The sequence below is a fragment of the Phoxinus phoxinus genome (genome assembly GCF_949152265.1).
Source record: "Phoxinus phoxinus genome assembly, chromosome: 9".
Taxonomy (NCBI): domain Eukaryota; kingdom Metazoa; phylum Chordata; class Actinopteri; order Cypriniformes; family Leuciscidae; genus Phoxinus; species Phoxinus phoxinus.
The window spans coordinates 33952635-33969729 of record NC_136884.1 but is presented as its reverse complement, the minus strand read 5'-3'; the positions used below and the strand labels follow the sequence as shown (position 1 = coordinate 33969729).

General features: G+C 43.2%; 1 protein-coding gene across 1 annotated transcript; it reads left to right on the top strand.

The window, feature by feature from the left end:
- Positions 1-1173: 1173 nt before the first annotated feature.
- On the top strand, positions 1174-3841 carry LOC307004019 (uncharacterized protein; the record flags this gene model as incomplete). The annotated part of the gene is made up of 8 exons (XM_079622960.1): positions 1174-1292; positions 1394-1463; positions 1999-2083; positions 2160-2294; positions 2384-2541; positions 2658-2763; positions 3453-3657; positions 3759-3841. 7 exons carry the CDS (start codon positions 1174-1176, stop codon positions 3560-3562), a joined length of 783 nt encoding a protein of 260 aa, XP_079479086.1. The 3' UTR covers positions 3563-3657; positions 3759-3841.
- Between the last annotated feature and the right edge of the window lie 13254 nt (positions 3842-17095).

Below are 17095 nucleotides of genomic sequence, written 5' to 3'. Positions count from 1 at the left end.
ATCGGCCTTCCCCCAGAGCTTTTGGGCAACAACTCAATACGTGCTCAAGGGTCCCCTTGTTCTTCTGGCAGAGGGGGCATGCTGGTGATTCGGCCAAGCCCCAGCAGTGCAGGTTGGATGGACTGGGAAGAACATCATAGACCGCCTGGACCAGAAACTTGATGCGTTGTGGTTCTGCCCTCCACAGGTCAGTCCACGAGATCTTCCTCTCCACAACTTGCTCCCATCTAGTCCATGCGCCTTGCTGTCTCATCCCCACCTGAGCAGCTGTGGCTGGTCCTCTCCTCCTCCACAGCTGCTCTTATTTCCTTCTGAACCAGTTGCCGCCGCTCCTTCCCCCGCGCTTTGTCATAACGGGGGGCTGCAACGGCTCCTAGTCCAGCCTTTCCTCTGGCCACAGTTCCCACAAGGACTCCATGGCGCAAATGGGACTCTGCCTGCTCCACTGCCACCTCTGCTCTCCACTTCCTGCCAGTCTTGACTACCACCCCTGCCCCAGAGACTTTTGGGTCTGTTGATTCCCGGAACTGCAGCACCTCTCTGGCACGCAAAACCTTAAACTCCTCATCGATAGATTTCAGAGGTAGTGTCAGTTTGCAGCTGTTGCCATAGAGTGCGATGTTGCTTAAGCTCCGTGGTAGATCCAACCATCTCCTCAGATAGCGGCTGACTCTCCTCTCCAGGTCTGTAATGGTGGAGATCGGGAATTCATAGAGAAGCAGTGGCCACAGAACCTTCGCCAGAATCCCGTGCTGGTAGATCCACGCCTTGAATTTGCCGGGTAGGCCCGTTTTGTCGACGCTCTTCAGCCATTTCTCCAACTCCTCACAGGTGTTCTTTATTGAAGCTGTGTCCCTGAGGCTGCTGTCAAAGTACCTCCCCAGGCTTTTCATAGGCTTCTCGGAGATGGTAGGCATCGGCATCGGGTAGATCGAAAACCGGAACTTGTCGACCACTCTGCCCTTCTTCAGGACCAAGGATCTTGACTTTGCTGGCTTAAAAGACATCCTGGCCCATCCCAACAGCCTCTCTAGGCCTCTCAAGATCCATCTGGCTCCAGGCACTGACTCAGTGGTTACTGTCAAGTCGTCCATGAACGCACGGATTGGTGGTTGGCGGATCCCGGACCTGGACTTGGGGCCTCTACACTCTGGTTCAGCAGATTTTACTAACATGTTCATTGCTAGTGCGAACAGGATCACAGAGATGGTGCAGCCTGTGAAAATCCCAACCTCCAATCTGTGCCACTCCGATGTTACTGACCCTGTTGAGACTCTCAGACTGAACTCGCTGTAATAATCCAGAATTAGGTCTCTGACTGTAGCTGGAACATGGTGCCCTCTCCCATGGTGCCCTCACTGCCCTCTCCCTTGTTCTCCCTTGCTTCTCTAAGGAGCTGTGTGACCACGCCTGTGTGTTCTAAACACCCCGGTACACCAGAAATGCCGCCTTTCTGCACTGAGGTGTCGATGTACCGTTCTTAAGGAAGAAGTCAGCCAGCCTCCTAACCACAATGCTAAAGAAGATCTTCCCCTCAACACCGAGTAGTGAGATGATTCTGAACTGGCTGATCTCTTTGGCGTCCTCCTCTTTAGGGATCCACACACCCTCAGCAAACCGCCACTGCTGCGCTGCTTTCCCTCTTCTCCAGATGACCTTTAGGATCCTCCAAAGCCGGTATAGCAACTTGGGACAGTGTTTGTATACCTTGTAACACTGTCCCAAGTTGCTATACCGGCTTTGGAGGATCCTAAAGGTCATCTGGAGAAGAGGGAAAGCTGCGCAGCAGTGGCGGTTTGCTGAGGGTGTGTGGATTTTTGGAAGTAAGTTGAAACATGTACACTTTATATATTACCAATATATTAATATATTAATATATATATATATATATATTGGTAATTAATATTAATTAATATATTACCAATCTGTTAAGCCCAATGCTAAGTAAAACAGTTTGCTGATAGTGTTGTAATAAATATTTGAATTAATGTATTGCAGATATCTGGATTTGATCCAGAGGATCTGACTGTGGATGTTGGGTATTGGTTTAAGGGAAGCAACAACCGTAAAGGTTACCTGGCAGGTTTGTGATTCAACCAGCTCTACATTTTTACATTTGTTTGCAATTGATGTTATGTATATATATATATTTTCCCCAGAATTTTGTGACTTCCATGACAGCGAGTACATGGAAATGCTGTTGCACATTTCAGTGCGATGGTTAAGACTGGAGAGATGTATTACACGAGTTCTGCGGCAGTATGGGCCACTTACCACCTACTTTAAGTCTTTAAGTATGTTGCTATTTTCATTGACAGTAGTACAGGTGAATTGCACCAGACTAAAATATGTTTTTTTAAGCACAGCCTGTTTTTATTTACAGATGAAAAACAACCAAGGTTTAGAAGGCTGGTGGATGCTTTTTTCAAGCCCTTGACTGAAGTGTACCTCCTCTTCTTTCAAGCAACGCTGCCAATGTTCTCCACACTGAACCTCCTCCTCCAGAGAGAAAGGTCTTCCATCTTCCAGCTCCATGGAGAGGTAAAATGCAAGGGTTGGGCCATCTTGCTGCCAAGGATATCTGCTTATTTTTCATTGGCTGATATGTCCTTTTTCAAGTAATGCATGGATTTTTTTTATGAACTACAAATTTGCAGATGACAAAGTTCATCATGAAACTGTGTGCGAGGTTCATGATGCCGTTAGCACTACAGGGCCGACAAGTCCATGACATCCTCTACAAGGACCTAAACCAACTGCCAGGTAAAACTTTTAAGTATCACATAAGGAGATAAACCTGTATTCTCATTAACTTCAAATATACTTTTTGGGAAGATTGTTATTGGGCGATATCTCTGATGTTATGGAAAAGGTATAACATGTGTGTAGGCAGGCATACAATGTATATGTAGGCTATGGGTAAAATAGTATGTTTACATAGAGGAATACCTTCAACCACTTGCACTTATTGTGCATATTTTGCTGAATCTATGTGCACTTACTGTTTGTCTATTCAATTTTGAGTTAAAGGCCCCGTTTACACGATGGAAAAACGCAGATATTTCTCTGCATTTTGGCCTGTCATTTACACGAAAACGCCGTTTTTATCCCAGAAAACGATTATTTCTAAAAACTCCGGCCAAAGTGGAGATTTCTGAAAACGCCGGTTATGTGTTGTCGTGTCAACTGGGAGAAACGGGGTTTTAGGTTCTCTCTTGTCGATTCTGAGGATTCTGATTGGCTTGCATGGCTTTATCCTTCTCCCTACACTGCCGCCCATAGGTTTGGCATAGTTATAAAGGCGCTCGACGGCGTATTTATGCGGGTTGTGTGCACAATGTTATTATTGAAAACGGAGGGGGGGAAATATTCGTTTCTCTAAATACCCGGCTATGTGTAAATGTGGCCAAAGTGATTTTGATTCTGAGATATTGTTTAAACTACCTGGACAGGCTCCTTGAGGCTGGAGACATCACACCTCAAGAGGTGCAGCTATTCCAGCAGGCAGCACTGGCGTTTCTGGTCAGGGCTGTGGAGTACGGAGTCAACAAACTCCCCCTGAAGGAGGCCCTTCTGAAGCATATCCCCATGCCCAAAGATCCCACAACCTTTAATGTTGAGGAGTTTTGGGGGAGTATGTCCTCAATCAAGAGCAAGGTAAGAAATATTTGACATACACATTTTTATACACATTTTTAATTGAAATCATAAAAGCAAAGCATTTGAGTAATAGAGGCTCTTGGTTCCTTTTTTCAAAGGTGACCAGTTTGAGAGGCTTTCTAAAATAGCTGCATTAGTGTTAGTGCTCCCTCATTCAAATGCAGACGCTGAGAGGGTTTTCAAGTTCAAGTTCAAAGAGTTTATTGTCATATGCACAGACAGAAAACATAGTTTCCCTGCACAATGAAATGCTTACTTTGCCGTTCCACACCAAATGTCATCCAATAAATACAATATCATACAACAAAAATACACAAAGTGAACAGTAAAAGCAATGAAGGCAATAATGTTAAGTGCATTTCTTAATAAGAGCAATAAAAAGCTAAAAATTTAAAATGAGGTAGTGCAGTTCTATATAAAATAATAGAGTTTCAACATACTCCTATCAGCTGTTTAGGAGTCTGATGGCAGAGGGGAAAAAAGAGTTCTCAAGTCTGGAAGTCCTGCATTTCACACTTCTGTACCTCCGTCCTGAGGGTAGAAGTGTGAACAGTTCGTGCTGGGGGTGGGAGGGGTCTTTGAGGATGGAAGCAGCTCTTCTGCGGACTCTGCAGTGGTAGATGCTCTGCAGAGAGGGTAGTGGAGTCCTGGTGATCTTCTGTGCAGTCTTCACCACTCTCTGCAGGTGTTTGCGGTCCATAGCAGTAGTGCTACCATACCACACAGTGATGCAGTTCGTCATGACACTCTCAATAACGCAGCTGTAGAGGTTTTTGAGGATCTTGGGCGACATGCCAAACCTCCTCAGCCTCCTCAAAAAATACAGCCGCTGTTGGGCCTTCTTGACCAGCTGCGTGATATGAGGTGTCCAAGTGAGGTCCTCACTGATGTGGACACCTAGATATTTAAAACTGCTCACCCTCTCCACTTTAAGCTCCTGGATGAACAGTGGCTGGTGTATTCTCCTCCCTTTTCTCATGTCCACTATCATTTCCTTTGTCTTGTCCGTGTTGAGGATGAGATTATTGTCTCCGCACCATGACACCAGACTAGCAACCTCCCTCCTGTAGGCTGCCTCGTCGCCACCAGTGATACGTCCTATAACTGCAGTGTCGTCCGCAAACTTCAGGATAATGTTATCCTTGTGGGAGGCGACACAGTCGTATGTGAACAGAGTGTAGAGGATGGGGCTGAGTACACAACCCTGTGGAGTGCCAGTGTTTGTGATGATACTGGCTGAAGTCCTGTTACCAATCCTGACAGACTGAGGCCTGCCAGTCAGGAAGTCTTGAAGCCAGTCACAGAGTGTGGGGTGCAGTCCAAGTGTGGAAAGTTTGTGGGTGAGTTTATGGGGGATGACCGTGTTGAAGGCGGAGCTGTAGTCGATGAAAAGTATCCTTAGATATGAGTCCTTAGTTTCCAGATGAGCAAGAGAATAGTGGATGGCAGCAGCAATGGCATCCGAGGTGGACCTGTTGGGCCTGTAGGCATACTGCAGGGGGTCAAGAGTGTCTGGTATGTTGTTCTGGATGTGGGCCAGCACCACTCTCTCGAAACACTTCATGATGATCGGAGTGAGTGCCACTGGCCTGTAGTCATTCAGGCTAGTGGGTGTGCTCTTCTTGGGCAGTGGGACAATGATTGTGGTCTTAAAGCACAAAGGAACGACGCACTGGCTGAGGGAGAGATTGAAGATGGAGGCGAGCACATCAGCCAGCTCGTAGGCACATGCTCTGAGGGCCCGCCCAGGAATGTTGTCTGGTCCTGCTGCTTTGCGGGGATTTATCTTCCTCAGAGCTTTGTGTACCTGGATTGCTGAGACAGTTGGTGGAGGGGAGGGGGGTTGGGTGGTCCCGGTGTGCGTGGGCTCCCTTTTTGCAGTGTAGCTGGGGGCCTCAAAGCGGGAGTAAAATGTATTGAGGTCATCCGGCAGGCTGTCTGTTAAAGTGATGTTATTTGAGGTGACCCTGTAGTCAGTGATGTGCTGCAGGCCTTGCCACATCCGCCCCGAGTCAGCAGTGGAATAGAAGCTGTTCAGCTTCTCTCTGTACTGCCTCTTGGCCGCTATGATGGTTTTCCTCAGTCCGTACCTTGCAGCTTTATACGTCTCATTGCCTGATCTAAATGCCAGAGATCGAGCACGCAGCATGTGACGTACTTGAGTATTTATCCAGGGCTTCTGGTTTGGAAACTTCCTAATTTTTATGGTGGGCACGATGTTATCAACACAAGTGCTGATGTACCCAGTCACATACTCAGCATAATCCTGAACACTGACGGAAGAGTCCTCCAGAGTGGCTGCAGCCTCAAACACATCCCAGTCTGTCAGGGCAAAACAGTCCTGCAAAATGCTTTCCGTCTCTGGGGTCCAGAGTTTAACCTGTTTAGTGACAGGGTGTATTTGCTTCAGTCTTTGTCTGTAAACAGGGTACAGGAACAAAGAGATATGGTCAGAGTGTCCAAAGTGGGGTCGGGGTGCAGCCCTGTATGCACCACGTATATTACTATAAACATGATCGAGAGTGTTTTTATCACGGGTGGGAATGTCCACATGCTGGTGGTATTTAGGGAATACAGTCCGTAAGCTGCACTGATTAAAATCGCCAGCAATAATAAAAACAGCATCAGGGTGAGCCGTTTCTAATGCGCTGATGACGTCGTGGAGTTTGCTGAGCGCTGCCGTGGGATTGGCTCGCGGGGGGATGTAAACAACGGCCAAAAACACAGCAGTAAATTCCCTCGGTAGGTAATAAGGACGACACTTCAGCAATAGAAACTCCACATCTGGTGAGCAGTATTCATCAGCCATCCGTATATCTCCACACCATGATTTGTTGACAAACACACACACACCTCCCCCTTTAGCCTTACCGGACGCAGCAGTTCTGTCCCCTCGGTAAACAGAGTGAGTCTGTAGCTCAATGGCAGCCTCTGGGACTTTGTCTGAGAGCCATGTCTCGGTGAAAATCAGAGCGAACATTCTCTGGTTTCCCGCTGGGTTGTTATCCTGGCTCGTAGCTCATCTAGTTTGTTTTCCAGGGACCACACATTCGCTAGCAGGAGGCTAGGTAGCGGCGGTCGGCTAGCGCGAGCTTTTAGTCTAGCATGTAGCCCTCCCCTCTTGCCTCTCTTGCGTCGCCGTCTCCGCAACGCTATCCTGGGGACAGCCAACTCACTCGGTACCGATGCTTTGGGATGATTTCGGTGATGCTTTCGGTTGTGACTCTGGTAGCGAACAATGAATTGTAGCTCCGGCGGAATAAAACTATTAAAAACAATGTGTCGTGAGTTGACAATGTCTAGTAATGCCTGTCGATTGTAAGTTATCAGTGCATGAGAGTTGTGCACTGCAAAAAATACAAGAAACACACAAAAATAAAAAAGAATCCGACATTTGGGTGCAGAGCGAGCAAACACGTCTGCCTCGGTGGGCGCCATGAGCCATGAAAATGTAGCCTAATCTAGCCTAAAATGTAGCTTTCTCCATGTTAGACTAAACAAAACCAAAATCAGGAACAGCTTGGCACTAGATGGAACTCTGTCATCCATCATGACAGTGAAAATGGCTGGCCTGGAACCACAGTGTTTCAAATGGGAGCCACCAACCCCTGTGCTGAAGGCCTAAAAACCTGCTACCAACACCTACAATAAACAACACTAACCTCTCTCTCTCTCTCACTCACACACACACATGCGCACACATACACCAACTTGCACACACACACACACCAACATGCACTAAGAAATTCTGAATGAAATAAATATTTTTTTATTTATACGAATTTGTCATTTTTCAGATCAGACCCCTGTCCCCACCTAGCCTGACTACGTCTGACTTCGTACTTCCGCTCAATTTCATTTCGCTTCTGTACTTAGTCTGAGACATCGACATGTCTCTCAGTTTTCCTCCGGCCTGAAAACAGCCGGCCAATCAACGAACAGAGGGCGGGCTGAGAGCCATGACGTAGACGCTAAGCGCCGAGTTTGAGATTGGGAAAATCGAAAACGACCGCGGATATGGAGACAAGGGATGCAATTCGCTCTGTTGTGGAGAATATTCCCGGCATTTCCAAACTGAAGGACGAACAAGAAGATTGTTTGGTAAACATTTTGAATGGAGGTGATGTCGATATGTGATATCTCAAACTCGTAATCTCAAAACTCGTAATCCCAATCTCAAACTCGTAATCTTGGTGTAATTTTTGATCCACAGTTAAGATTTGAAGCACATATAAAACACATCTCTAAAACTGCTTTTTACCATCTGAGAAATGTGGCTCGACTTAGACCTTTTCTTTCCTTTGCAGACTCAGAAAGGCTCATACATGCCTTCATTACAACTAGGTTAGACTATTGTAATGCCTTGTTCTCTGGCCTTCCAGCTAAATCACTGAACAGGCTACAGTACATTCAAAACTCTGCCGCCCGGGTGCTCACTCGTACCTCTCCTCGGGAACACATTACACCGGTGCTTTCACAGTTGCACTGGCTTCCCATAAATGCGAGAATTGATTTTAAAATTCTAATTTTAACATACAAGGCACGATATGGGACTGCACCGGAGTATCTTTGTGATCTCATTAGCCCTTATACTCCATCACGTTCTCTCCGTTCATCAAACTCTCTTCTACTGCATCAGCCTGTGTGTAAGCTTAAGACCATGGGGGAAAGAGCTTTCTCACATAAAGCCCCCAAGCTATGGAATCTGCTTCCTCCGATAATTAGAAATGCACCAACGTTGGGACACTTAAAAAGGTTGACTAAGACTCATTTGTTTAAGGCTGCTTTTCCTTAATTGTTTTATTATCCTTGTTTGTTTCTGTGTTTTGTTTTGTTTTAGTTTTTTATTGTACGCGCTTTGGGTTTAAGAAAAGCGCATTACAAATAAAATTTATTATTATTATTATTATTATCTAACGTTAGGTCTCTTTTATCTGTCGAGCTCGAACTGGCACCCTTTTGACAGGTCAGTGTCTCCTTTTTTTTCCAGTTCGTAAATATTGCCATGTCATGCTGTAATCTTGCAATTAAGTTGCAGCATTTCGGACAGACTCGAAATGAACAAAGAGCTGTGTTTGACATAACTAATCTTAACTTTGACAGTTGGCTGCAAATATTTTCCTGTTTCTCTTTACTGTCAAATAATAGTTTAGAGGCCCCGATTGTGCCGTGGATGCGTAGATTTACATCACATAATCTACAAAAGTCGTTGACAGCCATGTTCACTCCGGTATTTCTCTCGATGGTTTCGTTTGTGCATTATTTATAATGCGTTTACAGTGGCAGTTCGATGCTGCTGAGCTGGCGCATAACCAAACGTTATGTGTTTGGCTTACGGGTAACCAATGATTTTATACTTCAGACGAGCGCCCCCCTGCGATAAAGAAAACACTTTTCAATGATGCCATGCCAGACTCTGTCTATGAAGCAAAGCGAAGTAGCAGAGTTTGGTATTACCAGGCTAGTCCCGACCCAAACCCTGCCAAAATCTCACTCTGAACTCAGTTCAAAACTTGAGAGCCCTGCAGGTTGTTTAAATCAACGAACTATGTGATATTAATCAGATATTTATATTACATCAAACTTAATATTACGACTTATATCTGCACAAAATGACGTGAATGCACAAGTGAACTTGACTCTGCTGGTCCGAATGTGTAATACTGTTCTGGACGCGCTATTACCACAACAACGCGCTGAAATGGCAACTAAGCCCAGAGAATTCACAACTTTTTATTACAATAGTGTTCTCATTATAATGGCATGTAAATGACAGTCCCAATTATAGTTATAAATGTATTGCTGTTTGAGCTGCGCACACTAAAGAATAAAGATGATTAGCCTACCGGTACAATTAAGCGCTTTAGCTATGCATCGTCCATTAACTCAACCAAACCTATATTAGATTAATCATATATATACAAAATAAACATATTACGGGACTAGGCCACTCCGAAGTCTTCATTTTGTTTATCTTCAGCCATTCAGAGGTGGACTTGCTGGTGTGTTTTGGATCATTGTCCTGCTGCAGAACCCAAGTTCGCTTCAGCTTGAGGTCACAAACAGATGGCTGGACATTCTCCTTCAGGATTTTTTGGTAGACAGCAGAATTCATGGTTCCATTTATCACAGCAAGTCTTCCAGGTTCTGAAGCAGCAAAACAGCCCCAGACCATCACACTACCACCACCATATTTTACTGTTGGTATGATGTTCTTTTTCTGAAATGCGGTGTTACTTTTATACCAGATGTAATGGGACACACACCTTCCAAAAAGTTCAACTTTTGTCTCGTCAGTCCACAGAGCATTTTTACAAAAGTCTTGGCAAAAATGAGACTAGCCTTAATGTTCTTTTTGCTTAGCAGTGGTTTTCATCTTGGAACTCTGCCATGCAGGCCATTTTTGCCCAGTCTCTTTCTTAAGGTGGAGTCATGAACACTGACCTTAACTGAGGCAAGTGAGGCCTATTTTAAAATAAAATAAAAATAATACCTGTTGCAATTGTTCAAACATTATGGATGTTGTGTACACATAAATTCATATTCCATCCATCCATCCATCCATCTTCTTACGCTTATCCGGAAGAAGATGCCCAGACTTCCCTCTCTCTAGCCACTTCCTCCAGCTCTTCCGGGGGGACACCGAGGCGTTCCCAGGCCAGCCGGGAGACATAGTCTCTCCAGCGTGTCCTAGGTCTTCCTCGGGGTCTCCTCCTGGTGGGATGCGCCCGGAACACCTTCCTCAATATCTACAGCCTCCCTCGGGATCCGGTCGAAGCTCCGCCGGAGGTGGGAGTTGAAGATCTCTCTGACAGGAGACTCGGCCAAACGTTCCCAGCAGACCCTTACAGTACGCTTGGGTCTGCCGAGTCTGTCCAGCTTCCTCCGCCGCCATCGGATCCAACTCACCACCAGATGGTGATCAGTTGACAGCTCCGCCCCTCTCTTTACCCGAGTGTCAAGTCATCTTCATTTATATACGGCTTTTAACAATGTAGATTGTTTCAAAGCTGATTTACAGATATAAACATATAATTTAAGGTAACAGATTGTTTTGGCTTCATAGCGGTTCTTGAATAATGTTATTTTCCAGCTAAAGTTAGTTTTGATTGATTCACTTCCGTCGAAAGGATAATTTGTTAAATTAGGGGCCGCTAAGACGACACTGTTCTCTTTAAACAGACTTTAAACGCGAACCTGTGAGAAACGCAGATGGTGCACACGTGCGCATCAAGAAATAATTCTTGTGTTAATAGTGTCAATTGTATTTTTCAGTGTTTTGATCTAAAATATTAAATGTTCATACCACATATATTAATAGTTCACGTATATACAAATATACTGTATATTTAATCAGTGTTGTATGTGGTTTGTGGTTTTCTAATAGTGAAGGTATTTCAAGTCTCAAGTCTCATTTATTTATATAGCCCTTTCTACTACAACGTAGACCAAAGGACTGTACATCTAAAACCAAGAAAAAACATACAGCAATGACAGAGTCAACAATTAAAAGAAACAGAATACAAATGCATTTTCACACGAATTTTAAAAACATCAACTGACGGTGCAGATCTAATATCAGGGGGAAGAGCATTCCACAGAATCCTTTGTGAATGTATTTCACAATCCTTATCAACAATAGTCAAAGTTGTAGGCGTTTCCCTCATTGTCATTTGTGTTTGAAGGCCACAATAGCCCTGCAATGCCAGTTGCATAACCTGGAGGCCATGAAAACGGAAATGGACATCACAGACAATCAACTGGAGAGGTGGATCATTGATATCAATGAGTGGGCAGAATGGAGAATATACTGTTTTATACTGTTTGATATGGTGCTTGATGTATCACTTCTGACTAATCTTGGCTGCAATTCCAAAGAGGCTCATTGTAATCGTAGTCAAAGAGCACATACTCTGATTGCCGATGACGTGTGGACAAGATTATATCCCCATGGGTCAATAAAAAACCTAACTAACCTAACTATACTCAACCTTAGCTACAAGTGTAGCCTCTTAGTTACAGAGAAAAATTAAAAGATTGTTGAGGCTTTATTTTGCTCATACATCAGATTTTTTTTTTTTCATGGAATCAAGAAGCATATTTCTTATCTCTTCATTCCTTCCTCTAAGCAACAACATCCCCAAATGATGCTGATGTTGCCGCTGTTGCCAGCCGAATTGAGGAGCTGGTGGCAAGTGTTAGGAGGTCCCAGCGTCTTTATAAAGATAGTGACGGGTGCAAAGGACGTGCCCGAATCCGACGAAAGATCAGGGAGGAAAAAAAAATCTTACATTCTGTAGTGGAAAAGTATAACACATTGGTTCCTAAAGCATAAAAACTGACCTTGGACACCATTCTATCTGACGAGATTGTTTGGCCATGGCAGCTTACACACGGTGGTATGTACACAATTCCGTTGACTATGTGAAATAGTCACATAGTGGGACAAAATCTGTCATGCCTCAATTGTAACCCCAGAAAATCTTTAAATACTAATCCTAAATACAACCGACTTATGTTTCATCTATGTATTCCAGACTCTGTAGATCTAAGGACAAAGAGGAAGGCGTTCAACATTGTGATGGCAGTAAAGAGACTTGAGGAGGAGAAGAGGATTCTTATTGCAGAGATGAACAAGCATTGGAAGTCTCTTTGCACCCGTGACACCCTGAAGCAGATGTCATCCCAGCTTTCTAATGTGACATCAGGTATTGTGCTTTTGTAAAATAAAGAAATTAAACAGGGTGTGCTTTCTGCCTCTCCGTCTCGTGAACTTTTTTTTCTTGAGCACGTCTGTAAACATAAACAAAACTCAGCGAATACTTGTCACACATTTATGAGCTCTGTATCTTTATAAACATTTAAGTGTGTAGTTTTAAATGATATGATTCAAAACTAAAACAAATATTATCTGTTTAATTAATTTGTACAAAACCAACAAGATATCCAGTTTCTCAAACCTTTGCTCATTAGTTTTAATGTGACCACACCCACACGCGCAAAATATATTGATATCCAAATCGTCCATACGTCGCGCGAACGCGCCCATTACATCGACAACAAAGCGGCACCAAACTTTATCAGTCATCTGCTGTTGTCGAGTTTGGATGACACCCTGTGAGATTACATTGGATTTCCTGAATTATATTAGTTAGTATTGTTGCATAAACTTCACATTGCAGTCGAACTGTTGCTCGATGCTTCAGTGAATGTTCTCAGTCGTGCTGTGTGTTTGAAATAGAGGATGGATACCCGACCCGAGCCCACATTAGAGCGATAAGGCATTGAACATTTTACATTTAAAACCGCTTATTATGTAGGTAGCCAATGTGCCTGATGCTTTCACTTGATGCAAACGTTCGTTTTTGTGATTAAAATACATGTAAAATATTACCATAACATCTGTCTTCCTGTGTGCGGAAATTTGTTTATGTAGCCGTGACAACGAAACACGTGCATGCGTGCATGTGTTAAGAGCCTTGTTGCTCCGTGCGCGCTGATGCGCTCATCTGTTGACATTTCCGAATGCCTTCCTACAGTTGCTTAATAAAAGGGGCTTTCCACACAAACAAGCGTACATTTGTCATTAGTATGTGTAAAAAAAATGGGATTTTAACTGTCGGTCTCAGACATAAATATCTTTATGCCTGTCGGACGCGGGCCGGGCTCGGACAGAAAAATTAGTCCCGATCCGCAAAACGCACCAAACATAGGCTTCATGTTTTTACTCCAATCTCATTTCATAACGTCATATCGATGTAAACATTTGAAGTAACATATGATAATCAATATATTTTTCTCTAGTTTAGTGTTACTGAAGTGTTCATTTTTAACGATGCCTGCTTGTTATTATTATTTTATGCAGCCCTGCTGCACGTATATGCCTACTAGACACAACAAACCTGGTGTTCATTATATATATGTGTGTGTGTGTGTATTTTATGTAAATGGGAATAGGACCAGGCTTCACTCAATGATTGAACTTAAACTTTAAGAGTGCTGGCCTGAATGATTAGAATATATAAAACAGGAGAGAGGCCGCACTATGCATAAATTAACAATTTATGCATAGTGCAGCCTCTCTCCTGTTTTATGTGTGTATTTTTATAGATTTTAAAAAGCAATTTTAAACTGAACAAATCTAAAATGTATTCCCAAAATCGTGCAGCCCTAGTTTCTCTTGATATCAGCATGTTCACAGCTTCTTCTTTTTTTAAGGTACCAGTCCTGCTGACTTCAACATGAGCATGAGGAGGTAAAGTGAAAAATCAAACACCTGGGAAATGACAGGTATGTACTATGTTTCAGGAATGGCAAAGGTGTGTGACTGGTTAAGTCTCTGTCTTTAGTTCAGTGTGTTAAATAATGTGCTTTTTTTGCCATTTGTTGTGTATCTTTTTCATTTTATCATTTTTCCTAGCCTGATTTTAGCCTCTGATTTGAACGCTCTGTTTGAAGGGTGTGAAGGGTGAGTCTGTGTGAGATTCAGTGTAACCGGCCACTGCTGTGATTGGCTGACATGCTTGCATATGAAATAGCTATACGTATTACACGTGAAACTCTCTCGAATACGTTTTTACTATTACAGCTATCGAGATTAATGAATCGTCAGAAGTTTTTAAAGTATTTAGATCTATTCCCATCACATAAAATGTTGCCGTGATGAGCATTGAGCAAGCAGATGAGTCTGTTGTTGATCGCGAGAATGAAGATCTTATCATTGCAACGCAGTTTCTGCACTCTCTCTAATGCTTTCACCAATGCAAACACGATGATGTAAATACAGTAAGAGCTTCGTTGTGTGTCATTGATTTCATAACGAGTTTGGCAAGTGTCCAGGGGCCTATACCATGAAGCAAATTTATAGCAAATTTAGGTGGCTAGCCAGCTATGTTTCAGCTTAGTTTCCGCCAACCCTGCGTTTTAGGTACTATGAAAGTAGCTCGGCTTTAATCGGTGTTCGTTGCCATGGTATCTTACGCTGCACGGCTAGCCTGCTCCGGGGCAGGTTAAGTTCTGGATTCGAGATCTTAGACTAAAGTTTGACCAATCAGCTGTGAGCAAAGAAACATATAGGTGACGTAGCTAATTCCCAGTGTCTGTTGCAATGGCTTTACATTTTCTTCCAAATCCTGTGGACATTTCAGCGCAAATTGTTAGACGAGCACATCGTAGAGAAAGAGATTTTAGCCAGACAAAATCCCCTTGCCTTTCCTGATAGTTACTTGTATTTTCTGCGGAAGGAATATATTATCTTTGCGAACTTCTTGAGCCGCACATAAATAATTTAACATGTCGAAATCATGCACTTACTGTACCGCAAATGGTATTGCATTGCGTTTTTTTGCAAGTGGTAGCCTACATACTTGCACGATCGGTGATGCACAGAATCTAGGGGAAAACACGGTTTGTCGAACCATTCGCAAGGTGGTCCTCGCTCTGCAGGAGTACAAGTGTTCCCCAGACATTTATCGACCATGTCCATAAAAGAGGGTTTTTATAAAATTGCCGGTAAGATATATTGATAGGGTGACATCACGTTTTTTTGTTCTTTCAAAAAGCAAATTTCACAAATGAAATAACATAAAAAATGAACACAAATGAACATAATAAAAAAAAAATCCCCAGACATTTATCGACCATGTCCATAAAAGAGGGTTTTTATAAAATTGCCGGTAAGATATATTGATAGGGTGACATCCCGTTTTTTTTTTTCTTTCAAAAAGCAAATTTCACAAATGTACTATACAATGCAAATGTACTACAGTAGCCTACATGTTAAGAATTATTTTAAATCTTTTTTTAATTATTTGGTTAATCTTATGATAGGATTCCATAGAGTCATTGGAGCAATAGCCTGCACACATGTTGCAATCTCCACTTCTCTAGGAAAACATGAGGCAGATTATGTTAATAGAAAGTCCTTTCACAGCCTTAATGTTCAGGTAGAGATTATGTGAACATGTGAAATTATTATTTTCTGTGAGATTAATAGTAAAATTAAAAGATATAACAATGATCTACTTTCGTGAGTATGTTGTGTCAGCGCTTTGAGGAAAGCTACTTAAATTTGGTACAGTACAAAACACTGTTAATTTGAATTGGGACAGCAAAACCTACACAATAACCCCCTATCATGACCCTCAGACAGGGCCACAGAACCGCTTCAATGTGTCAGTAAAACCATAGTAAAAGTTAGAGATGACCTTTGGCATCCTAAAGGCACGTTTCAACTGTCTTCAGCGCTTAAGAGTCACCAGAGCGGGCATCACAGATGCATGTGCCATACTGCACAATATAGCCACTTAATAAAAGCACATTGGAACTGCAGATAGGTCTCAAACTGTTGAATTGGTTTTGTGGGATGGGGGGGAGAAAGAGAGCAAGAGAAAGTTGCATTAATAAATATTCATGCTAAAAGTTCCTTGACAAACACCTGTAATTTATTTAGGGTTAAGGTTATATGAGGTTTTAAATCCTTACCTTGTTCACATTTCTTCTGAAGCCTGTTGAGGTAGAGGCTTCAGTTTCTGGGCCAGGTTGTGAAAAATCCTACAATAAAAGAGATGTGTTAGGGCCAGTCCCTGTTTTATGCCACACATTCAAATGTTTGCCTTAATAAAAAGCCCAGTGCATTCACTGTCACGGTAGACGTATTCTCTGTTCCTTCTAGTCTCGTGTTTATGTTGTTGTGTGAGCGCATGGGTGTAGTGGGCGTGAATGTTATGACATTACCTGATCGCTCCAGCTGATCATCATCATCACATCACCAGCTGCGGGCAAACTCACCACCATATATATACTTACCGTTGTTCTATCATCCTTGTCAGATTGTTGTTTGATGTCGTCTGTGTTGGTGTTCCGGTGTCCTGTTCCTGCCTTGTGTTCCTGTCTCCGCCTCTTCGTGTTGGATTCCACTATCGTCTCACCGTCACTGCACTTCATCACGGATCCTGACCATCAAAGTCCCTGCGTCACTGTACCACCTGCTTGTACTGTTCCCCGTTGTTGAATAAACACACTGCTTGCACTTGCTTCCAGTTTCGTATCCAGTGATTATGACATTCACCTCAGCAACTGTCTCAGAACACAGAGTATCTTCATCATTTCCTCCACCCTAATAAATAAAAGTAGGCCAATATAAAGCATAACTGTTATAAAGCAGGTTATGTTCCTGGTGTTCTGTCTGCTGCATACTGACCTCTGTGTGCGAGACTGTGTGTGTGTGTGTGTGTGTGTGTGTGTGTGTGTGTGTGTGTGTGTGTGTGTGTGTGTGTGTGCTGGCTTCTACAGGGACACTGCATTTCCCTCTACTGCAGAACATACAGTCAGCCATATTTAAAATTTTAAATAGTAATGTATCGCACACGTACCCAGTGTTACTTGCTTAGAGGAGCCAGCACAGGGTCAGATTGTACAGCACCTGTAATCTCCA